This window comes from Chrysemys picta, chromosome 24 (assembly GCF_011386835.1).
Source record: "Chrysemys picta bellii isolate R12L10 chromosome 24, ASM1138683v2, whole genome shotgun sequence".
Lineage (NCBI taxonomy): Eukaryota > Metazoa > Chordata > Testudines > Emydidae > Chrysemys > Chrysemys picta.
This window is the reverse complement of record NC_088814.1, coordinates 13,255,280-13,279,619: the sequence shown is the minus strand read 5'-3', so window position 1 is coordinate 13,279,619 and position 24,340 is coordinate 13,255,280. Positions and strand designations below refer to the sequence as shown.

Here is a 24,340-nt window from a genome sequence, read left to right as displayed (position 1 = left end):
GCCCTAGCGACTGTTAGTAGGTCACCGGGTGGCTGGGTGGAGCTGACTAGTTCCTCAGAGCCCTGTGGATCCGGGGCAAGACCCACCGTTCCTGACATCACCCTAACCTCTGGGCTGACAGGAGGGAGGGCCACTGCTGCAGCATGTACACTTGCCTATAGGGGCTAAGCCAAGCGGTGAGCTCTGAGCACGTGTACTGGATTGGGCCCTGCAAGCGAGTTAGGCAGAGGAATGCCTATCTTCCCCCACTTCATGCATCGCTCTGGGCCTTTGGTGTCCACATGCCTGGCACGGGGTGCCAGAGGCAGAAACAGACCTGCAGGGAACTTTCACTGCAAAAAACCAGGCACCGAGCGTGTTTAGCCAACTGCAGGGTTCAGCAGCAACCGAGTGTGGGTTTTGGGAATCCCAGTGGGGCCTGATTCTGGGATTTAGATGCCTAAAGCGGCAGTTGGGTGCTCTGGGAATGAATCAGGGCTGTGTAATGAATGAGGCTCTTGTCTGCAGGATCCTGCCTCGTTTGTTGTAGAAGTTGGAAGGAGCGGGATGAATGAGGCCGGGGGTTACTGGAGGAGTAAGGAAGGTCTTGTGGTTAGGGCAGCTGACTAACACCTTGGAGAAGTGGAGCCTGTCCCTGCTGCTACCGTAGAGCCCCTGTGTGGTGCTGGCCAAGCCACTTACAGCAAACTTTTCCCAGGGGGCCCCCACTTCTGGCTCCAACGGCCGCACAATTAGCTACACAGATTTGCAGACGTGCTGAGCACCACAGCTGCTGGAGATGGTCACTGCGAGCTGTGCTTTGAACACGGGAAGTGCTGTATAGTGCAAGGTGCTCTAAAAACTCAAGTCCGTGGGATCCCAAGTTTGGCCGAAGTTAATGGACACTTGACAGTTTTGACCTTAATCCCTGTAACTTTTAGGCAATTAGAAAATCACTGTGAGTCACAAAGCCTGTGTTTGCAGCCAGGCTCCCTATAAAATTAATACCGTAGACAGCGATTCACAAAAGCCAGCATGTATATAGGGAGCTGCCTAAGCTAGCCAGTGGGAGGTGCCAACATGCAGGGTATGTCCTCAGCCCTGCCCCTCTCTGCTTGGGATTCTCAGCTGTAAACCCTCCACTGGAGTTAGGCAGCTGTGCTGGTTTTGCAAGAAGCCCCCGGGTGGGAGTGGGAAGAGGCCCTCCCTCTTAGGGCTGGAGTACTCACCTGGGATGTGGGAAACTCCAGCTCAAGTCCCTGCACTAGCTGATGGGGAGAAAGGATTTGAAGAGGGCTCTGAATGCTCTAACCATAGTCATCCACGTTCGCACTCCCTCTCACCCTCCACCAATGGCACTGTCAGAGACTCAGAGGCCAGAAGGGACCATTGTGATAATCTAGTCCGACCTCCTGCACAGCGCCGGCCACTAGTTCTCCACAATGGAACAGCTTCAGTGGGAGAGATTGAGGCAGCCCCATATCAGACTATCCCATAGCTCAGTGATTCGGACACTCACCTGAGAGATGGGGGCCCCACTTCAAATCATTTCTCCACTTCAGGTAGAGGGGGGACTTGAGCCAGAGGCCTCCCACTTCCCAGGTGTCTGCTGCTGCCATATGTAAGCTTCCCTATTGGGGTTGATCCAACAGGTGAGCTCTGAGCATGCTTACTGGATTGGTCCTGCAGGCGTGTTAGATGGAGGAACGCCTATCTTCCCCCATTCGTGCATGGCTCTGGGACTTGGGCGTCTGGATGTCTGGTGAGGAGCTGTATTGTGCATACCCAGAGACAGCAACTTAGGTTCACAGGGAGCTTTTACTGTAAAATATAGGCTCCGAGCGAGTTTAGATGCTCACAGGTTTTGGCAGCAGCTGAGCAGGAGTTTTGGGATTCCCAGTGGGGCCTGATTCTGGAGTTTATGCACCTAAAGTGGCAGTTGGGTGCCTTAGTCCTTGTGTGAATCTAGCTCCCTATGCCTCAGTTCCTCCTGTGCAAAGAGGACAACGGTACCGTCTCACCGCTCTCCAGTGGGAGAGTGATGGCACTACAGGAGGAGGGTATGACTTTGTATGCAGAGCAGGGTTTGCATGGTGAACAGTAAATAAAGCCATACACTGATTGAATGGGCTAAAAAGAAATATTGACTAGCTGCCCAATTAGTGGGCACCTTCCCTCCTGAGAACTGACTGAGGCAGGGGTCCTGTGGGAAAAGCACCAGGTGACCCTGTAATTAAAAGCTGTCATAGAATCATAGAATATCAGGGTTGGAAGAGACCTCAGGAGGTCATCTAGTCCAACCCTCTGCTCAAAGCAGGACCAAGTCCCAACTAAATCATCCCAGCCAGGACTTTGTCAAGCCTGACCTTAAAAACCTCTAAGGAAGGAGATTCCACCACCTCCCTAGGTAACCCATTCCAGTGCTTCACCACCCTCCTAGTGAAAAAGTTTTTCCTAATAGCCAACCTAAACTTCCCCCACTGCAACTTGAGACCATTACTCCTTGTTCTGTCATCTGGTATCACTGAGAACAGTCTAGATCCATCCTCTTTGTAACCCCCTTTCAGGTAGTTGAAAGCAGCTAGCAAATCCCCCCTTCATTCTTCTCTTCCGCAGACTAAACAATGCCAGTTCCCTCAGCCTCTCATAAGTCATGTGCTCCAGCCCCCTAATCATTTTTCTTGCCCTCCGCTGGACTCTTTCCAATTTTTCCACATCCTTCTTGTAGTGTGGGGCCCAAAACTGGACACAGTACTCCAGATGAGGCCTCACCAATGTCGAATAGAGGGGAATGATCACGTCCCTCGATCTGCTGGCAATGCCCCTACTTATACAGCCCAAAATGCCGTTAGCCTTCTTGGCAACAAGGGCACACTGTTGACTCATATCCAGCTTCTCGTCCACTGTAACCTCTAGGTCCTTTTCTGCAGAACTGCTTCCTAGCCATTCGATCCCTAGTCTGTAACAGTGAATGGGATTCTTCCGTCCTAAGTGCAGGACTCTGCACTTGTCCTTGTTGAACCTCATCAGGTTTATTTTGGCCCAGCCCTCTAATTTGTCTAGGTCCCTCTGTATCCTATCCCTACCCTCCAGCGTATCTACCACTCCTCCCAGTTTAGTATTAAAATGCTTACACATAAGGGGGATGAATTATGGTGGCACTGGGGGAACTGTAAATCTGGCAGTTCTAACTTCTGGGTGCTTGACTTCGCGAACTTAACATTCTTTTCAGGTCATAGTTTGTATGTTGCAATACAGCTACGGAACCTCAAGACCAGTTAAGTGGTTAGCTTTGGGACGGGTCAAGGCCCGACAGCTCTGGAACCTTCTATTTAACCACAGGATGGGGACCGCACAGATGGTGGTGGTAGCAACAGCAGGGAAAATAGACTGCCAGCGTATTTCCAGGCCTGTCCACTAAATACTATCCTGACTCCCCCTCAGTTCACCACAGCCAAGGAACTGTCACCAGTGGGAATGAATATTAGTCACTGAACTGCTTAATAAGCCATAAATCAGGGAATTAACACCGAGCACAATCTAGTTGCAGCCGTTAGACTATGTTAATGGAATATCGGTTATAAAAAGCATATAATTTTGACAGACATTCTGCTTTTTTACATAGTCATAACCCTATAATAGGGCTTCAACCAGAGACCATCAGAGCTAAGTGCATGTGCCTTACTTAAAATGAAGGCTTAATACCTGTAGCTGGCATCTGAAGTAGGCTCTTGTCCTTATATGTGGACTAGCCACTAGAGGGGGACAAAGACCTATACTGGCCGAGAGCGGGTGATATAGATATTGGAGAATCTGCCAGTCCATTAACGCATTAAAACAACAGTTTCACAAGTGGTGCCTGGTTTTTGGAAGTCCAACTTGAGATAACCTGGGCCTGATTTTCAGAGGGGCTGAGCTGATATTGGGAGGAGCTGCCGGGGCTCAGCATCCATGAAGATCAGGCAGCCCAAATCAGTGTCTGCTTTTGCAAATGTGAATGAAATCTTTGCGTTAGGTCAAGCGCAGCTTGGCCAGATTTACAGAACTGGAAGGGCACATGGGCACTGGGAGCGGGTGTGGGATTCCCAGCTAGCTCTCATCAAGCTCCCGTCCCCTAAATAGGGTGTAGCTGTGGCAGTGCCAACTGTCCGAGTACATGCCGAGGCTCTCGGCTGGGTAAGTGTGACCCACACACCTCCTGGGGGTGAGGCTCTGGCCCATCTAGTGGCACCAAGACCACTTAAAGAAAGAGATAAAATGAGTCTGCTCTACAGCCTTAGCGAAGAGCCAGGTGGCTTTTAGCTCGTGCTGTAGAGGCTCGTGCACTAAACTCCAGAGGTCCCTGGTTCAATCCTGCCCGCCGATGACCAGGGTCTGTCAGCGTTACATAAGAACTCGGGGCAACAAGCTCCTTCCACCACCTACATTCTCATTTTAACTCACTGCCTGGACTAGAGCTAGTCTGAGTGTCTCCTCACACTGGGAATCACCCACCCAGCTCCAAGGGTAGCAGTACTCTAAGCACCATTGTGGGATTCCCTATGTCACTGCCTCGGTGATTCCACGTCAGCTCAGCTGAGCGGTCGTTCTGCTTCTGACAACCCTGCTGAACCCTGGCAGGGCTAGTTGGAGTGGCAGGAGTGTGGGCACTTGTTTGTGCTAGTAAAGCCAGTAGCTGTGGCTCTCACCTGAGGAGGGGACAAGGAAAGAGGGTGCCATTTGCGCAATTGCTTTTCTCACTGTCACTGCCCGATAATTGAAAGCACAACCGTGTAGTCAGTGTGGGCGGGTTCCTAGTTCATTTCCCAAGGATGAAAATTTATTGTGCATATTCCAGGAGCATATAGATCATGGCTGCATTATGCTCGGCACTGGTCATGATGAGAGACAGCCCCTTGCCAGACAAGCTCCCAGTCCAAACAGAGCTGAGAGACAGAGAGGAAATAGGGGCCGGTCACTTGGCTCAGGTCACACAGTAGGTCAGTGGCAGCACCAGGAACATGCCCCATGCACTAGGCCAAGCTGGCTCAGGCTTGCCAAGGAATCTGTCCTGAGGTTTTGATGGACGGATTTGGGCTTCTGAGCATCTGAACATAACTCTATGAATACAAGTCCTTAGACTGCCCCTCTGCCCACGCCATTGCCTGCATGGATTTGGAGTCACTTCACTTGCTGGTCATGTGAGAACTCCATGTCTTGAATTATGTGGCAACATTTGCTCTCCCTGACATGGAAGTTGGAACAGCATTTTGGAGCCCAGGGAAGTGAGGCGCCCGGCCTGGGCCCATAGCTGGGCTAGCGGGGCTCGTGCAAGGACTCTGAGAACAGCTGTGTCGACAGTGCTTTGACGTGGTGGCTCAGGCGCTGAAGCCAAGGGTGAGAATGGAGTTTAGAGCCTGAGCTGCAACTTCAAAATTGTGTCTCTCCAGGTATTTTTAGAGTGGCAGCATAAGCCCGGCTAGCCCAGGTCTGTGGACCCCAAAATGCTGTGTAGACGGACCCTGACACTGCAGCAGTTCCCTAGGGAGGTGATGCAATCTCCATCCTTAGAGGTTTTTAAGGCCTGGCTTGACAAAGCCCTGGCTGTGATGATTTAGTTGAGGCTTGGTCCTGCTTTGAGCAGGGGGTTGGACTAGATACCTCCTGAGGTCCCTTCCAACCCTGAGATTCTAGGATTCTATGAACAGGCAGGCAGTGGACGATCCTACCAGGGGCACTCTCAAGTCAGAAGCTGCTCATCCCAATATTTACCTGACTTTTTCTCCCCCGTGCAAAGTCTACGTGATACGTCAGTTTGTGGAGTTTTTTATCAAAACAAGAGCTCGAGAAATGCTTTTCTGACACAGAAAAACCAAACTCGGTGCCTGCATCAGCCCTACCATTATGGAGCAGTTGCCCTGGTGCTGCACAGAGACAAGGGGACTATGTCTATGCTGCTGTTAAACCCTTGCAGCTGGCCAGTATCAGCAGAGTTGGGCTCACGCTAAGGGGCTGTTTAATTGAGGTATAGACATTTGGGACACAGGGCAGCCCTGGGTTTTTAACTGCAGTGTAGATCTATCCCGAGAGGCAGTCTGTGCCCTGAAGAGCTGAGAGTCTAAATAGACCAAACAGACTGAGGGCAGGAGAAAGGAAGGGTTATTATCTCTAGTTTACAGATGATAAAACGAGGCAGAGAGAGAGAGAGAGAGAGGGTAAGTGACTTGCCCAGGGTCACATAGCGAATATGTGTCAGAACCAGGAATGGAACTCAGGTCTCCAGAGTCTCAGGCTGATGCTTTAATTACAGGAATATCTGTTTCATAATCGTTTAATCTCACTTGCATTAGCATAACAAGTACTGGGGGACAAATCCCTGGTCTGATTAAAGACATTCAATGAGAGACACAAGGGAAATTAAACTATTTATCTCATTCTCCCATTCTCACCCCCATGCCAGCTCTCATTCAGGTCCCTACAAAGCCCCAGGACTGAGTCTTCTCTCACACTGCTGTAATTGCACTGCCAGATTCACGCTGGTGTTAGGGAGAGGAGAATGAAGCCCTCCACTCTGTTACAACCCCAGAAAGTGAGTTAACTGTCACCACCTCTGAGTTTCCCTGTGTCTCCATCTTTATCTTTAGCTGGAAGCTGTTTGGGGCAGCAGATGTCGCATCTGGCTTCTCATGGGGCCTGTATGCCAGTGGAAGGGCAGTGGAATGCAGCTGAGCTCCATCACACCTTGCCAAGGTCCTTCTGCTACGGGCACTGTATCTGTTAGCTAGCAATTCCCAGCTGTATGGTATAGAGAACGCCTGTAACGCCCTCACTTCCTTGCCTTGGCACCAGAGTCAATGCTTAATAACTAATAATTCAAGACACCACATGCAAGCGGAGTCATTTTCAGATCCCATGAGTCAGCTTTCAGGTTCACTGAAGTAATAACAGGAGATCTTTCATAATAGCCCCAATCCTAAGGACTAGAAAGAGCTGTATTATGGACCTAAGTATTAACCCTTTGGGAGCATTAGGAAATGCTATTCTTTACTCTGCCACTAATCTGTTGTGTGACCTTGGGTAAGTCACCTTCCCTCCAACCCTTTGTCTTTCTTGGGAACCTAGGAAATCCTGCATCTTGGCAGGGGGTTAGACTGTATGACCCTTGTAGTTCCTTCTGACCCTATGATTCTATGAATTGCCAGACTGCGTCAGATCCAAGGTCCATTTAGCCCAGTATCTTGCTCCCAACATTAGGTCTCACCCTGGTCTCTAATAGTTAGAGATTAGCTTACATATCCCTTCCACAACATTCATTTTCATTAACTCTGGACTTCCTTGGTATCCATATAAATATTCAATCTCTCTTTGAATCTTGGCCTCAACAACTTTCTGTGGCAGTGAGTTCCACATTCTAATTACAAACTGTGAAAAAAGATCTCCTCTTATTAGTTTTGAATTTCCCACCTTTTAATTTCACAGTATGTCCCTTGCTCTCATGTTATGAAACAAGGAGAGCAGAACTTCCTGATCTATTTCTCTAGACCCGTCAATATTTTATATATATTTTTATATCTTATTTGTTTCCTTTCTAAAGCAACAATCCTAATTGTTTCAATCTCTCTTCATATAAAAGTTTTTTCCTGGCTCTTCATCATCTAATCACTCTTCTCTGAATCCCCTCTAATTCTGCAATATCCTTTTGGAGATCCTGGGCTGCACACACTTCAAAGGTGAGTCTGCAACATTGCTTTATAGAATGGCATTAGAATATTATGTATTATTCTCCATCTCATTCCTTATGCATCCTAACATCTTGTTTGTATTTTTGATCACAGCTGTGCAGTGAGAAGAGCTTTCACTGAGCTGCCTACAATGATACCCAGGTCTCTTTCTTGAGTTGATACACTTAATTTATAACCCTGTAAAATATGTGAGTAGATTATTTTTCCCTCCAGTGTGAATTACTCTGTATTTATCAACACTGACTTTCATTTGCCAAGATGTTGCCCATTCACCAAGCATGGTCCAGTTTCTCTGAAATTCATCACACTCCTCTCTGGTGGTGACTAACCTAAATGACTTCGAATCATCTGCAAATTTTGCCCTCTTCCAGCTCAATCCTCTTTCCAGATTATTAATCAATGTATTAAACAACACAGGAACTAGTATGGAAGCTTGAGGCCCCCATTGTTAACTTCTTCCATGTTGAACATTAACCATTTCATCCTACTCTTTCCTTTCTGTCTTGGGCCATTTTTTGATCCATGATAATACTTTGCTTCTCATGCTGTAAGTACTTAGCGTCTTTAGTAGCCTTTTGTGTAGGACCTAGTTGAATGCCTTTTGGAAGTCTAAATAAATTCAACTGGTAAACTCCAATGGGTTCTCCTTTTTCCACTATTTTATTGACATGTTCAAAGAATTATGAGATTAGTGAGACACAATTTTCCTTTAAAGTTCCCATCAGAACATGATCCAGGTGTTTTGTTATTCTGTTTCTAATTATTGTTTCAGCCAATTTGTTTTATCTATTTAGAATGTAGACTTCTAGGGGAGATTTGCTGTGGTAAGAACTATAGGATCAAACCTTTGAAGATTCATTCATCAGACGTGGATACTGGACTCAATTTTAGTATGTGCCTTATTGACTCAATAGACTGGTTTTGGGAATACTCCATCATTCAACTCTTCTGATTGGCTCTTTTGTGGCTGTTATAGACTGTAACAGCTCCAGATATTGGGAGGTATCTTCTACATCTAGGGATGCCCTCTCTGAAGTACAAAAAACCAGGACATCCAGGATGATCCTGAGCCCGTAAAACTAGACAACTGGCAGTGTGTACTGACCACCCTTACAGTTATCTCAGGATGGATACATTAAAAGAAGGGACAATCTTGGAAAAACCTGGACAGACCCTATCTACCATGTCTCTCCAGCTGCTACCATGAAGCCTAGGTGTTACAAAACTTTGGGACATGTGAGTCCCTCAGTGGATTTTATCTTTTTGTATTCTTATTCCTTGTTTGGACGACATTATATTGGTTTATTTCCAACCCGAACTGAATCCTTTAGCTGAGTTGCAGAAGAATCAGAATTGTTCTAGAGACCTTGGACTCTGCCTACTATTCACTTTTGCTCTGTTTCTTATTGTATTTTCCTAGCCTACATCGACACACTCTGCGCACACAATAGGATACAGTTTGGCCCCCATTTATACTGGCTCAACCCCATTGACATCAGCGGGGTTGGCCTACTGCAGATGGAAGCGGAATGTAGTCTTAGAGGCAAATATTCCAACACAGGCTAGGAAAATGCCCAATGGGGTTGCTCTAGAATGACTACACCCGCAGCCTTGAGGTCCGGTGAAAACCAAATCAAGCACCTACCTGAAGGTCTAGCAATTATTCATCTCATAGAGGTTGGTCTATAGTTCAAGGTTACTGGGTACTTTGTGAATGTATTTTAGAGGGAGAGCTTAAAAGGAGGCAGCTGCCTTTTAAAGGTGCTTCTCAGTGCAGGCACTATTGCCTAGTAAATTAGAACACAGTTCAGCAAAGCATTTAAACACTTGACTTCAGTGGGACTTAAGGACATGCTTAAAATTACGAGTGTGGTTAAGTATTTTGCTGAACTGGAGCCTTAGATCCGGAGCTGTCATTTATTTCCTCTGCTTTGGAAGGAAACAAATGACTGGTCTTAGCAGTGAGAATCCTCAAACTGCCAGGGAGTCCTTGCTCCAGATACTCATTGCCTGCTGCTACTCAGCCTGGAAAAAGTCTCTCCAAAGCTTTAGCCACTTTGTCTCCCCGCCCCCATTTTAAGACTCAGTCACCCCATCATATCTGTGTGGCAGAGGCTCCTTTAGCACTCTGAGCTCACCAGGGAACAGGGCACTCCTAAACTATGCAGGGTTCAGATTACTTGAATCGTAGGCAAGTTCTATATTGATTGATTGTTTAACCCTCTCCGCGCCCATTGTCACTGCTTGCCGAGCCCAACATGTTTGTGTAAGTAACCAGAAAACATGCCTGTTGTTTGTATTATTTGTGCCCGGGGAAGCCAAGGGCCTGGGGAATGCACTTTCTGGGGTGTGTTTCTCTGCCAACAGGGAGAAGACTCATACTAAGGGAGAAGCCTCTACTTGAGAAGGAAAACATATCTATCTCTTCCAGGGGATTTTCATTCCTCAGTATGAAAGTCTCAGCAGATGCCTTCTGACTCAATCATTTAACCCTAAGTGAGTTATGTCAGAATCTCATTCAGGGCGAGAACCCAATTGGATTCTCGAACAGTTGGTTGCACAACAAAGTCCAATCATCCTGTGCAGCTCCAAAGGCATTTTTTCTCTTTAGATACAGCCACTCTGAGCAGTGCTTCCCAGCGGGCACCCCCCTCTCCAGACGCACACTGCATTGCTTCACAGTCTTGATTATTGAACGAGGAGGAGAAGGGTCTAAAGGAATCTGACAAGGTCTTCGTTTTGGTGGACCTCCTACGCCAGGCTTAGACCCTCAAGTTCAGCATTCGTGATCAGGGTGGAGAATTTTATTTTGCAGGGGGAAAAATGCAAAGGCTGAGATTTAGCCGTTTTAAGGAGTCTGTGTATCTTTTAAAGGATTAGAAATTATATACTCATAGTCACATTATTAGACATGCTTTGACTGCAGTAATTGAAATTTTCATTCTTAATCCCCATGATAATTAACAGATTTGTTTAATGATCACTCCCCTTTCTCTTTCCCCAGACATGGCAGTCCATTTCCAAGTTCACTCCAGCCTACTTCTCTGAATCACCAAGTCTGCACAGAAGGGATTTAATTAATTAATAATAAAAAGCTTTTCTGGAAGGGGGAAAAATAATTAAAGTATTTTGACATAACTAGTTTCTGCCTCATGGTTCCATACATACACAGTCCCCTACCTACATTGTATAGAGACATAGGAGACTCGTTCCAATGAGAAATCATATGCGATAAACTGAGAAATTGACTGAAATATTGTACTATATTATACATTGTATTAAACATCTTCTATCTTCAAGTGACTCATGATTGTTTTGTTTTGCATTTCTGTTCTTCAAGGAGGGCTCTAACCTTTGATTAAATTTTGTTAATGTGTTTATTTTTAAAAGGTAGAATAATACAGGTCAATTATCAGCCACATTCTAAGATAAAACTGATTTCATTTATTTTTTGGTAAGAGAAAATAAGGGACATATCTGCAATATAAAATTTCTCTCGAGTGTCATTTGTGTCCTCTGCATATTTTCTGGACTAAATTCACATGAATGACCGAATAAAACAAAAGGAGAGAAAGAAGACCCAAAACTGCAGCAGTCCAAAAGAAAATAGAATTTAAAAAATAATAATGGATTGAGCAGTATTTAATAAGAAGGGGAGGAGAAATCTACCTACGAACAAAAGCCAGAGTCCTGTGACAGATGAAAATTATATTGCACAGTGAATAAAAATACATCCTTGTATATTTATTTTAAACACAACTACAATGGCTGAAATTGGAGAATTAAGGGGGTTGGAGAAATCTCCATTAGTTCAGGGATAAACCTATACATTGTCCCTTAAAAATAACCCCAAAATGTTTAATGAATTACCAGGCAAAGCTACAGAAATTGTGTTTGGAACCAAACACGCAATTGTGGCTAGCTCAGAAGAACTAAGGGTCGGAAGGAAGGAACATGCACACACACAAACCCCATCTCTAATAATAAATGAACCCATTAATTAATCATAAAAACTCAGGGGGAAATCTTACCACCAAATTGGGTACCCGGCTAAGACCTTTGTGCCACTGAAGAGAAAAGATAAAATTAATCCAAGCAGATGGTAATCCATTAGTCCAGACTGGTGCAAGGGAAAACCTCAGTGAAGTTTTCAGAAAAACATTAAGGGTGAAAATGAAGTATCCCCCCACCCCAAACAGTCAAACAAAGTCCCTTGAAGTGCAGAATGACTTTCTCTCTTGTCAGAAACGCACCTCTCCAAGCCTTTCCCCCGTAGATCATCCAAAAGCTTCTATTAAAAAGTGCAGGGCTTGGGGATGTCAGCAGGCAGCCAATCAGACTGCATGGCCTAAGGTAAGGGATGATTCTATAGTTCAGGGCTGTCAGTCATTCTTCCCCCCCCCCCCCCCCCCCCCCCCGGCCCCACAACTTTGTTCCTAGCCCTCACTGGGGAAGGGCACTGAGAAACCCTTTTGCGAGAGACATTGCTGGGATAATGAGATTTCTTTTCTTTTCTTTTCTTTTTCTTTCTTTCTTTTTTTTTTAAGTTCACTTAGGAACCCGGGTGCACTGCTCCTGCACGTGGCTTGTCGTGATGAGACTCTAAGGTAAGGAAGAAGGATATTTCTGATTTCTCTCAGTCTCAGGGTGGAGAAGGGAAAAATGACCTATTTAGTTGGTGATGGAGGTAAATATAAACCCCTCACAGTGGGGAAGCAGAACTTCAGGAAGGGAAGGTTGCAAGAATTAGTTTTGCTGCTTTGCAATCGATCTATTTTTTTAAAGTGAAATAACTGCATGCCTCAAACTAGTTAACCCTTAAATCAAGGAATCAGTGCCTAGTGGTCAAAGCGGGAGGGGGGGGCTGGGAGCCAGGGCTCCTAAGTGGGAGTGCATGGGGTGCAATGGTTGGAGCTGGGCAATTGGAACTCAGGACTTTTGGGTTCTTTTCCTGACTTTGCCACTGACCCACTGTGTGACCTTAGGAAAAGTCACTTCCTGTCTCTGTGTCCCTGTTGATCCACCTGTAAAATGGGTATAACAACACTTACCACACGGGAATGGCAGTGATGCCCCAAAGATCCTTGGAAGAAAGATGCTGTAGTAGGGTAAAGTATCATTAAAGTAATAAGTTACTGTCATGAGAAAACACAACTCCTCACCAGCTAGCCCAGTTCCAATGCATAGAGCCCATGTTCTGAATAGACACAGTGAAAGACCAATAAGGACACCTCATTAGTGACAGTGGAGGTGCTTTATTGACAGTGACCTGTGTGTCAGCAGAATAAGGTGACAGGGTGATTTAGCACAAACAACACATAGGAACAGTCAGTAATATCCTCAACTCGTGTAAATCTGCATCACTCCTTTATTCATTTCCATGAGTTCAATGAGTAAGAATGCAGGCTTTGGCCCAGAGATAGTGTATCGCCCCCTGCAAGCTTCATTTGATCTAACATCTCCATGACCAACTTACTCGATATTGATACCAAACTCCCTCTCTCTCTGGCCAATTTACCAGGCATCATGCATCAGTGAGAGGACATTCCTCCCCAGGCTATGCACCGTACACCGGCTCTTCACCCATTTCTGCTCTGCTGCCAGGTCTGTGGTTCTGATGTTCTGCCATCCTCAGAAGGCAAAACAACACGCATCTCTTAGCTTTTCATTAGGGTTAGGATTAGGGGTCATTAATGAAGCCTTTAGTATGTCTGGAAATGTCTCTCTTGGAGACAACCAAGCATGAACAACCCAGCTTAAGAAAGGATATAAATGGTGCAGTTAGGGGGACTTCATGCTATTCCAAAATATGCATACTATGGTGATGGGTGCATTAAGTTTAACTACATATGTAGAGCCAAATCCTGAAGACCTTGCCCATTGTTTACTTAGGACAGTCTGTCACTGAACAGAGATCATAGAATCATAGAATATCAGGGTTAGAAGGGACCTCAGGAGGTATCTAGTCCAACCCCCTGCTTGAAGCAGGACCAACCCCAACTAAATCATCCCAGCCAGGGCTTTGTCAAGCCTGACCTTAAAAACCTCTAAGGAAGGAGATTCCACCACCTCCCTAGGTAACCCATTCCAGCGCTTCACCACACTCCTAGTGAAAAAGTTTTTCTTAATATCCAACCTAAACCTCCCCCTCTGCAACTTGAGACCATTACTCCTTGTTCTGTCATCTGCCACCACTGAGAACAGTCTAGATCCATCCTCTTTGGAAACCCCCTTCAGGTAGTTGAAAGCAGCTATCAAATCCCCCCTCATTCTTCTCTTCTGCAGACTAAACAATCCCAGTTCCCTCAGCCTCTCCTCATAAATCATGTGCTCCAGCCCCCAATCATTTTTGTTGCCCTCCACTGGACTCTTTCCAATTTTTCCACATCCTTCTTGTAGTGTGGGGCCCAAAACTGGACACAGTACTCCAGATGAGGCCTCACCAATGCCGAATAGAGGGGAATGGTCATGTCCCTCGATCTGCTGGCACTGCTCCTTCTTATACAGCCCAAAATGCCATTAGCCTTCTTGGCAACAAGGGCACACTGTTGACTCATATCCAGCTTCTTGTCCACTGTAACCCCTAGGTCCTTTTCTGCAGAACTGTTGCCTAGCTGCTCAGTCTCTAGTCTGCAGCAGTACATGGGATTCTTCCGTCCTAAGTGCAGGACTCTGCATTTGTCCTTGTTGAACCTCAAGATCTGGATATCTGAATATCAAGATCTGGCCCAGGAACAGTTAGGCAGATGGGGAGGGACTGGAATGAAAGGATCAGGAAGAGAGAGGGGGTGTTTGGTATCAAGGCAAACCTTTCTCCTGGAACAGTCCACGTGTTATAAACTGACTAGCCATGAAGACTGGCAGGTTTCATCATCACTGTATGCTGGAGAAAGAGGCCAAGATACACAGGAAGTGGAGCCTTTGAGGTACTCAACCAGCCTCGAATCGGCCACTGCCCGGCATCACACTGTGCCACAGGCAGCTTTTTAAAGATGAATAACAAGCATATTTGTGAAGACCATGGAATCTGGTCCAAAGCCTATTGAAGTCAATGGAAGTCTTTCCCCTGATTTTGATGGGCTTTTGATTGGGTTCCATAAGAGTTCCTTGTATCCATTCTGTTCCTGAGTTCTCTGTGCCTGTCCGCCTGAAATGTATGAGTTCCTTGTCATGGAGCCTGCAGTGGATTCCTCTAGTTTCAGGGGGTCTCAAACGTCATTGTGCCGTGACCTACTTCTGACAGTAAAAATTACTACAAGACCCCAGGAGTGGGGGCTGAAGCCTGAGCTCACCCAAGCCCCGCTACCCTGGGCTGGGGGGGGGGGAGGTGTGTGTGTGAAGCTGAAGCCTGAGCCCCACTGCCCTGGGTGGGGGGGCCAAAGCTGAACCCCAAGGGCGGCAGCCCCAGGGGAGGGGAGACTGTAACATGAGCACTGCTGCCCAGGGCTGAAGCCCTTGGGCTTTGGCCGCGGGCAGTGGGGTTCAGGCTTCGGCTTCGACCCTGGGCCCCAGCAAGTCTAACACCAGCCCTGGCGACCCACCATTTGAGAACCACTGCTCTAGTTCATGTAGCCAGTGGCTGTATTGTTTGCATTCCTCTGTCATTCAGATGGAATTATTTGGGAAGATTTTTAAGGCCAGAATTTGTTATCTGAAGGCTCACATTTTCAATGTGTTTTCTTAGAGCTTGTCTACACAGCGGAATGATGCACTCTGTGTTGGAGGTTGATTTCTAAAGCTCACCAACATGTTGTGCTTTAATTGGACCATGTAGACCCTGCTGGTGCACACTAAAGGTTCCCTAGTGTGCTTTAACATAGCTGTTTCAAACAGCACTTGGTTAAAGTGCACCAGCAGGGTCTAAATGGACCATTTAATGTGCAACACTCTGTAAGGTAAACGCCAATGTGGACACAAGCACAAATGGATATAAACTGGCCATCAACAAGTTTAGGCTTGAAGTTAGATGAAGGTTACTAACCATCAGAGGAGTGAAGTTCTGGAACAACCTTCCAAAGGGAGCAGTGGAACAAAAACCCTAATTGGCTTCAAGACTGAGCTTGATAAGTTTATGGAGGGAATGGTCTAATGAGACTGCCGACAATAGCACGTATCCAATCTGTGACTGCTAGCAGCAAATATCCCCCGAAATAAGTGATGGGACACTAGATGGGGAGGGCTCTGAGTTACTACAGAGAATTCTGTCCCAGGTGTTGGCTGGTGGGTCTTGCCCACAGGCTCGGGGTTTAACTGATCGCCATATTTGGGGTCGGGAAGGAATTTTCCCCTGGGTCAGATTGGCAGAGACACTGGGTTTTTTTCACCTTCTCTGCAGCATGGGGCACGGGTCACTTGCTGGTTTAAACTAGTGTAAATGGTGGATTCTCTGTAACTTGAAGTCTTCAAACCATGATTTGAGAACTTCAGTGACTCAGCCAGAGGTTAGGGGTCTGTTACTGGAGAGGGTGGGGGAGGTTCTGTGGCCTGCGATGTGCAGGACGTCGGATTAGATGACCATGATGGTCCCTTCTGGCCTTAAAGTCTATGACTTTATGATGTGCTATAGAAATCAACCCCCACAGAGCACATTAGACAAATCTCCATTTCCCTAGATCTTCAGAACTCTGGTTCTCACTGCCCGAGAGGGTCTTCTCTCCCTGTGTGCTGTGGTGACAACAGCAATCAGCTATGTGCTCACAGTATATTGGTTTTAACCTCTGGGGGCAGAGCATTTCCAGTAGAGGGCTCTCCACTCCAGAACTTGCTTCCCAGATGGGTCTTATGTAGGGTATGTCTACACTTCGAGCTGGACATGTAATTTCCAGTTTGAGAAGACATAACCACACTAGCTCTGCTCAAACTAGTGTGCTAAACACAGAGTGTAGCTGCAGTGGCACAAAGCATGGGAGGTGATAGCCACCCGAGCGCATAGTTAGCATCTCAGATGGGATTGTTCTCAGGGTGGCTAGCCCCTCCTGCTGCTTGCACCGCCATGGCTGCATTCTATTTTTAGCTCTCATTGTATGTTAACTGTCATCAAGCTAAATGGGTATGTCACCTTCTAGCTCCAGGTGGACATACCCAGAGTCTGAGTTTGTTAGTCTTTGGAGTGCAAGTCCATGTGCAGTTCTCTTGGTCTGGGGACACTCTGAAGTCCTCTCTGGATAATATTGTGCAGGTCTGTTATTATGTTGAGTATCACTTGGATACTATAGTGATGTGGAGTGTTCTAGACACACCTAAAAGGGACATAAGATTAGACCATATTAGTGGGTCCCCATCCTCCTATTGAAGTCAACAGCAAAACGTCCACTGATTTCAGAGTTTTGAAATTCTCCCTGTCCTGAAGGAACGCAGGAGAGCTGTGTCCTAGCTTTTTTGCAGGAAATTAATTGTTCAAAAGAATTCCCCCAGCAGGGCAGACAGTTCTCACCAGGAAGCTTGGAATGTACTTTGGTTTATAGTTGAGTGAGATTAAGAATTTTTACCTTTACTTGACACTGAATGTGGTATTACATTATTTTACCAATACCCACAGCACCACAGAGAGGGTGGTCATCCAGGGGGTGTGTTTCTAGTGGGGTCTGGGTTTATTTGTAGTCACCTGTTTGGATATGTAGCTAAGGAGGCCCATTGAAAACTTGCCCATCTTCAGTGGTAGGTACCTAAATAGAACTTCCAAAGTCCATATTTAGTCTTAGAATCTATTGAAAATTCTATTAATCTATGGGGAGTCTGCTGAAACCAGTAGAGTAACTCCTCAATTTTGCCTTGTGTAAGTGAGATCAGAATCTGGCTCTTAGCTCTTGCTGTCATCCCAAAGACATCTGCATGACAACCAGAGCAACCAAAAGCATGTCCTAATGAGGATCCCACTGTTACAATTTGGGGCCTAAGAGTGAATGAAAGTTGTCAGAAGGCGTGAGGGCGTTCAAACCACAACGGAAGGTGCCACGTTGATTGGTGCCAGGGGCTGTGTGACACACAGACCCTTGGCAAAAGGTCCTCTGGTCTTTGCAAACAACTCTTGTCTCAGACCTGACAAACTCACTACTCCAAAAACATGCCTTGCAGGGTATGTATCCATATGGGGTAACATGTAAGGTATCCACAAAAAGCTCATAACTTATTAAGACTCATCAGAGAGGGGTTCACCCCATCTATAAATAGAGACAAAATAATGTTTCAGTATAACCCAGAGTGGGGTGAGGCACTCTGTATCCATTCACTGAGGAAACATCTTGGGGAACAGGGATGTCTTCACAGGAACCAGGAACCAGCTAGCTCTGCAACAGACAGAACCTGGGGGGGAACCCTACTTTATCCCCTTTCCTGGGGTTTAGTTTTACTGCTATCTTATAAACAACAGCAGCATAAACCTCCACCTAAGCTTCCACCCAGGGCTTAACGTTAATGTCTCTAGGATTTCCCTCCTCTGTCCTAGATTCCTAGTTCCCTCTGTCTTCCAGAGAAACTCTTCTCTTGCTCCCTTTCCCTCCATTTCATATGCTGGTTGGCGTTAACAGAACCCACCAGCCAGCAGCAACTGAGTAGAATTTTAATGCGGTGTGTCACCACATGAGCTGAGGGTGACTCAGCAGAAGAACCCAACTTCCTGTTCAGAATTAGAATGTGCTGCCCTGCTACATGGTCACCTGAGTACAGCAAGATGTACGTGGGCTCTAGTGCTAAGCACGTCACCACTGATCTCCCGCAGAGGGGGGTTGGGTGCAGGCTGAACATGCACCTTCCTCATGAGTGGGTCACCGCCCCACTCACTCCAATTTGGCCTGGCCACCCCTCTGTCATGACAGAGGGGCAGTTGGGCCAAATCTGCCGCCTTAAACCAATGAGAGGGGGCAGCACACTGAAGTTTTGTCTAAGGTGGCAGACTGTCTTGAGTGGCCTCTGCTGCCTCTGACTCACATTCAAGTTACATGATGCCCATTAGCATGTTCTTCTCTTCTCTTAAGTTCATAGAGTCCATGTCCCGTGTTCCTTACTCCCGTGAAGGTTGTGTGGAGTCTACAAATAAGTTCCTGTTTTGGGCTGGGTTGCATGGGCCCACATTTACTGATCTGCCATGTGTTAGGTTGCTTGGGGCCCCGGGTACCTCCATTAGGTCAGGCAGCAAGAGACCCATGTCCATATTCCTGGTCCACAAGCTGCCGTCTGATGGGGAAGGCTATTGTGTCTAATTTCTGTAACAAATACTCATCAAGTTAGGAAGATCATTCCCACATTGGTCAGCTGAATGTTCTGGAGCTATTTCTCCTTGTTGCTCATGTGCGCAATTCCATTTTCCTCTCCTGGAAAGCTGAGAGCCTGATTCTGATGTCACTTGCACCAGTGTAAATCAGGAGTAACTCCACAGCAGTTAATTGAGTTACACTGGTATAAGTGAGGGGAGAACTGGGCCTTAGTCTGAGATTTGGGGAACTTTGTGAAGATGATGATGGGAAATGCTGGCCTTAGCAAGGGCCCTGAATATCAGTTCTTTCTCTCTGATGAATATGGATGGTCTCTCCTTTGACATATATTCTTCCCCCATCCTCTGCATATTTTACTCCTGGGGGAGTTCTGCACCACTGTGCATGCGCAGAATTCAGGTGCACCGCAGATTTTGTTTTTTCTCCACATTATGCCTTTTGCCCACCAGGGGCTGTTGTGGCACCAGAACAGAGGGCAGCTGGCTCACTGGCTTTAGCAGTCAGCAGCCGATATTGAGGAGGAGAGGCTGTGTTCCTCGGGGCCCTGTCTGCAGGGGCAGACAGAGTGGGACACATGGGTCTGGCTGGGAGGTTCACATAGTTTGGGGTTCAGAAGGGCTAGTGAGGGGGACAGACTGGGATGGGGGCTCAATGGGAGTGGGGGTGCAGGGCCACATGAGGACAGAGGACGTCTAAGTGTGGGTTCAGGGACAGTGGGGGCAAGGGGTGCATGGAGGGTGAGGGGGGTTGAGAGACACATGGGGACAGGGAGAGAGATGCATGGGGACAGGGGAGGGGGTACAGGGACACATAGGGATAGGTAGAGGAGGAGTGCAGGGACACATGGTGGCGGGGAGGAGCAGTGGCTGAGTGGGGGGTGCAGAGACACATGGGGCGGGGGATGGCATGCAGGGACACATGGGCACAGGGGCAGATGTGCCTGGCTGAATGGGAGAGGGAGGGGTCATCCAGGCTCTGCATGGTGCAGGCTCCCCAACTCCCTTACAATCTCTCACCCCCAAAAAACCTGTTCTGTACTTCTCCCACCCACACTCAACAACCCTCCAGTTTCACTCCCAGGCTCCTTCTTAGCAATTACTTCCCTCTCCCTGAGCTTCTCCATTCCCGTTGACTCCTCCAAGCCTTTGCACTGCCTCTGAGAGGTGTGGGAAATATATTTCTGTATTGTAGCTTAAATAAATTATTACTCAAAGTTCTGTATTAATATGTCTAGTAAGGAATCTATTTGTCTAAAAACATTTCCTGAATCCTTTTTGTTGTCTATAGTTACAGGCATACTTGTTGACAGGTATTCTGAAATAAATTACTAAAATAATAGAAACTGGGGTGATTATATTGTGTTGTTTTGACAAATAAAATATGCGAAATTTTGCAGAATTTTAAAATGTTTTCACAGAATTTTGAATATTTTGGTGCAGAATTTTTAATGTTTTGGCACAGAATTCCCCCAGGAGTAATCTTTCCCCTCACTCTTCTGTCTCTTCTCCCAGACTCCCACTCACATAGGACATTGCCCAGCTTTCAAAGGTGCAGAGGTTGAGGCTCTTTTGTACCATGCTTTGGATGAGAGGTCTTGGCTGGTCTTGTGGCCAAGGCATTAATTGTATGTTGTACTTTGTATTAAAGCAACAAGAGATTTATTTAAAAATTATATTAGTTTAATTTGTATGTAAGAATTATAGAACACTGAAAGCAGAGCCTGCTGTGAACTGTAGCCTGCCACAGTGTGACCTGCCTTCCCCAGTCTAAATGATGCCCCCTTCCACAATGAAGGCTGCCCTTTGGCCTCTACAGCCAAACCCACGTTACTGTGCACAAACTGCAACTCAGAAGATCTGCGCTCTCTTCCTGTGTGACCCTGGGCAAGTCCCATCACATCTCTGTGCTTCTGTTCCCGGCCTGTCATTTCGGGTGATAACCTCTCCTTTGCCTGTCTTGTCTCTTCAGACTGTGAGGTCCTGGGAGCAGGGACTGTCTCTGATTGTGGGTCTGTGCAGTGCCCAGCACAATGGGGCCCTGATCTCAGGTGGAGCCTCCAGGTGCTTCTGTCGTACAAATAATAATAATAGATGTCAATCCCTCGTACTGAAGTTCCTCGTGGAACCTGGTATTGCAGCCCGGGTATTCCAAGGGCAGACGAAATAACCAAATGATTATCGGTCCTCCAACTATTTAATCCTGGGGACCACTTTATAAGAGAGAGACCCACTTCTGGAGCTGACTCTGTAACACCCACCCTTGATTGGTATCCCCAATCCTTGTTACATAATGGGAATACTTAGAGGCCCCAGTCAGAGTTCAGACCCCTGTTGTACAAGGCGCTGTACAGTCATAGACTGAACAGACAATTCCTGCCCTAAGGAGCATTCCGCTGAAATTCAGGAGCTATTGATACTCCACAGACCTAATACCATCCCTGCCAACTACCGTTCATGTCTACCAGTCTCAGTAAAATTCCCAGGTGCTTCTGTCTCGCTTTGCATCCTGCCCCAGTTCAAGCTCTTTGCTCTGAAGCCTTCTGCATCTCTTGCTGTGACAATGACCCTTGCTAGTATGGTTTGGTGTGGAGAGGGCTGGTATCACTCTGATTCCAGACTTTTTGACCCTCTTAAACATATAAATCTTGTTTTGTAGCCAGGGCCCCGCTGCTCTCCTGTCATGTGAGAAGAAACCTGAACTGGATACACTGGAGGTTGCTACTACCACCAAGCACCTTGCGCTCTGCCTGCCTGCTGAGCTGGGACTATCAGAAATACTGGCCAAAAGAGTCACCAGGATGCTTGTTTGCTTGCTTCACATCATCATCTATATTACTTCTTTCAGAACCATCGGATCCTAATTGGAAAATCCCCTAGCAGTTTGAAGCCCGGTTTGCTTTGTGATCTTCTGCTCCATCATGGAGAATTAGAGACAGATCTTGGAGAGACCATAGGAAGTCAAACAAATACACTAACTTACTAAGAAAATTCCCTCCTAATTAATATACAAACACATAAAGCAACAACAAGCTTCTACTCTAAGCAGACTATAGGGGCCATGATCCTCATGCTACAATAGATGTCAGATTGTCCAATGGGGACACAAGGTGGGTGAGGAAATATCTTTTATTGGACCAACTTCTGCTGATGAGAGACAAGCTTTCGAGCTTACACAAAGCTCTTCTTCAGGTCTAATTGTTTAATGATAATTCCTTCATTTCTTATGGCAACTTTTATCAGAAGGATCCCAAAGCACTTTTCAGAGAATGCCGGGGTCAATTCGGCCCTCACCTACACCAGTGGAACCACACTGAATTCAATGGAGTCACACCCGTGTAAGAGAAAGCAGTGTGGCCTACTTTATTGTTACAGCGGGAGTCACCAGATGGCGCTCTTACACATGGTTTTACAAGCTCTTTTTCCTAGCATGAGCGCGCTGTTCGGTCTTTGAAGAAGTTATGCATCGCTGCTAGACAAGGTCTACAATCTGACCTCGGGATGTGATTCCCCTGTGTGTGTTACATACCCTGCTAGTTCTCATCAAGTTCGTGTGCGTATACATAGCAGTGTAGCTGCAGTCCTTTGGACAGTGGCAGTAGAGGCACAGCTCATTCAGGCCGAGTACAAATGAGGGCTGTCAATTAATAGCAGTTAACTCATGCGATTAACTAAAAAAAAATTAATCATGATTAAAAACATTAATCACAATTAATCGCTCTGTTAAGCAATAGAATACCAATAGAAATGTATTAAATATTTTTGGATGTTTTTCTATATTTTCAAATATATCGATTTCAATTACAACACAGAATATGAAGTGTACGGTGCCAGGATGCCCACATGAGATAGACCATGTCAGGCCAGAAGCAGCAGTCACTAATGCCATCTGGAAGCTGGTTACTGCAGATTGCTACATGTCCATGGCTAACCAGTTTGAAGCTGGCAAATCAAGTGTGGGGGTTGTTATGGCAAAGGTTTGTGAGGCAATCAGGACTCTGATGTACCCAAAAGTGATTGGTATTACAAAACTTCCTGAAATAATTGCTGGGTTTCAGAAAATGGGCTTTCCAAACTGTGCTAAGGCCACTGACGGGATTCATGTGTCCATAGTTTGCCCTCTGCAAAGAGCACAAGTACCTAAACCACAAAAGTACTACTCCAACTTTAGGCAGGCCTTGGTCAGCCATGGGGAAAATTCATGGGCGCCAGCATGGGATGAACTGGTAAGATGCATGGTGCCAGGGTGTCCTGAATATCAGGACTTTACCTTCATGGACAAGCTGGGACATTATTCCCATCGAATGACATTGTTAGAAATGGAGTCACTGTCCTCATTTTTATTCCAGAGGAACCTGATTACCCTCTGTTGCCCTTGGTTTATGAAACTGTACCCTGATTTAAGAGGACTGGCAAAAGCAGGTTCAACTACACTTCAGTAGTTTTAGGATGGTGGTGGAATGTGCGTTTGACAGACTGAAATCCCATTGGCGCTGCCTTCAAAACTGTTTGGATGCCAGTCATCAGTGCAGTCAGTATTATTGTGGCCTGCTGCATTCTGCACAAAGTCTGCGAGGCAAGTGGGAAGTTTGGAGAGGGACAGGCTGGGAAGCACAGGCCCAGGAGATTATGGGATAGTGTTGGTGGATGCTCCAGACCTAAGTCTGGTGACTCAGACTTGAGTTGCATCCACATTGCAAAATGCCTCAGCTTTGACCTGTGTCACAGTGGGACTTGGACTCTGACCCTCATCTACATCAGGGTCCATGGGCCTAAGTCCAGAGGGGTTCCTGGACTGATTCAGACTGATTTCTGTGTGGAGAGAAGCAGGGTTTGGGCTTAAACCTGAGTCTGAGCCCAGGCTCAGTGTGCTGTGTAGACATATCCTTCATGACCTGTCCAATTGGAAATAGACTGAGACCCATGAAACTCATTTTACATAGCTCACCAAACAGATGCCAGATGGTAATTACTTGTGGTCACTGGGCATCCCTTATTGGAGTCTTGTGCCACTTATTGGGCCAGCTTTTCAGGCAGAGGTTGCAATCCCTCAGCTGTTACCCTGGCTTGCTGGGATCACCAGGCTCAGAGGGAATTATGGGACGATACCCCAAATGGACAGATCCGATGATAGAGTAAACCAAACTGGGCTTGGCTCTATGACCGTGCTCACAACAGAGTCACAGCAGTTGAGAAGAGCTCCTATTCAGAGATGATATGGCAGCATCTCACATTAGGGGACTGTGATGGGATCCCAGGAACATCTGCTTCTCCATGTGAAAGTTCTGGAGCCACAGTTGGTCATCTCATGTCTGCATGACAATGTGATCCTACCAGTTTGTGTTTGTGGCCCTGTACCAGAAGTGCTGGTTTGCACATAGGGAATCTGCAGCTAAGACCACTGGCATCAGCTGGGTTGTGACTAGCATGTCAA

At 46.6% G+C, this 24,340-nt stretch overlaps 2 protein-coding genes and 1 long non-coding RNA gene across 4 annotated transcripts in view; 1 reads left to right on the top strand and 2 right to left on the bottom strand.

Moving 5' to 3' along the window:
• WNT3 (Wnt family member 3) overlaps window positions 1–11,958 on the bottom strand; it is an 81,859-nt gene extending 69,901 nt beyond the window's left edge. Inside the window, exon 1 of the mRNA XM_005311729.4 lies at window positions 11,732–11,958. Coding sequence (XP_005311786.1) covers window positions 11,732–11,811 — 80 coding nt within the window. The 5' untranslated portion in view covers window positions 11,812–11,958. The remainder of the gene's footprint in view (window positions 1–11,731) is intronic.
• The window catches only part of LOC135977338 (rho GTPase-activating protein gacV-like), a 954,030-nt gene that overhangs the window by 561,149 nt on the left and 368,541 nt on the right, over window positions 1–24,340 (bottom strand). The gene's annotated exons all lie outside the window — the stretch shown is intronic.
• LOC135977340 (uncharacterized) lies at window positions 12,188–22,685 on the top strand. The gene is made up of 2 exons (XR_010594783.1): window positions 12,188–12,307; window positions 21,566–22,685. It is a non-coding gene; the product is annotated as an uncharacterized LOC135977340 (long non-coding RNA).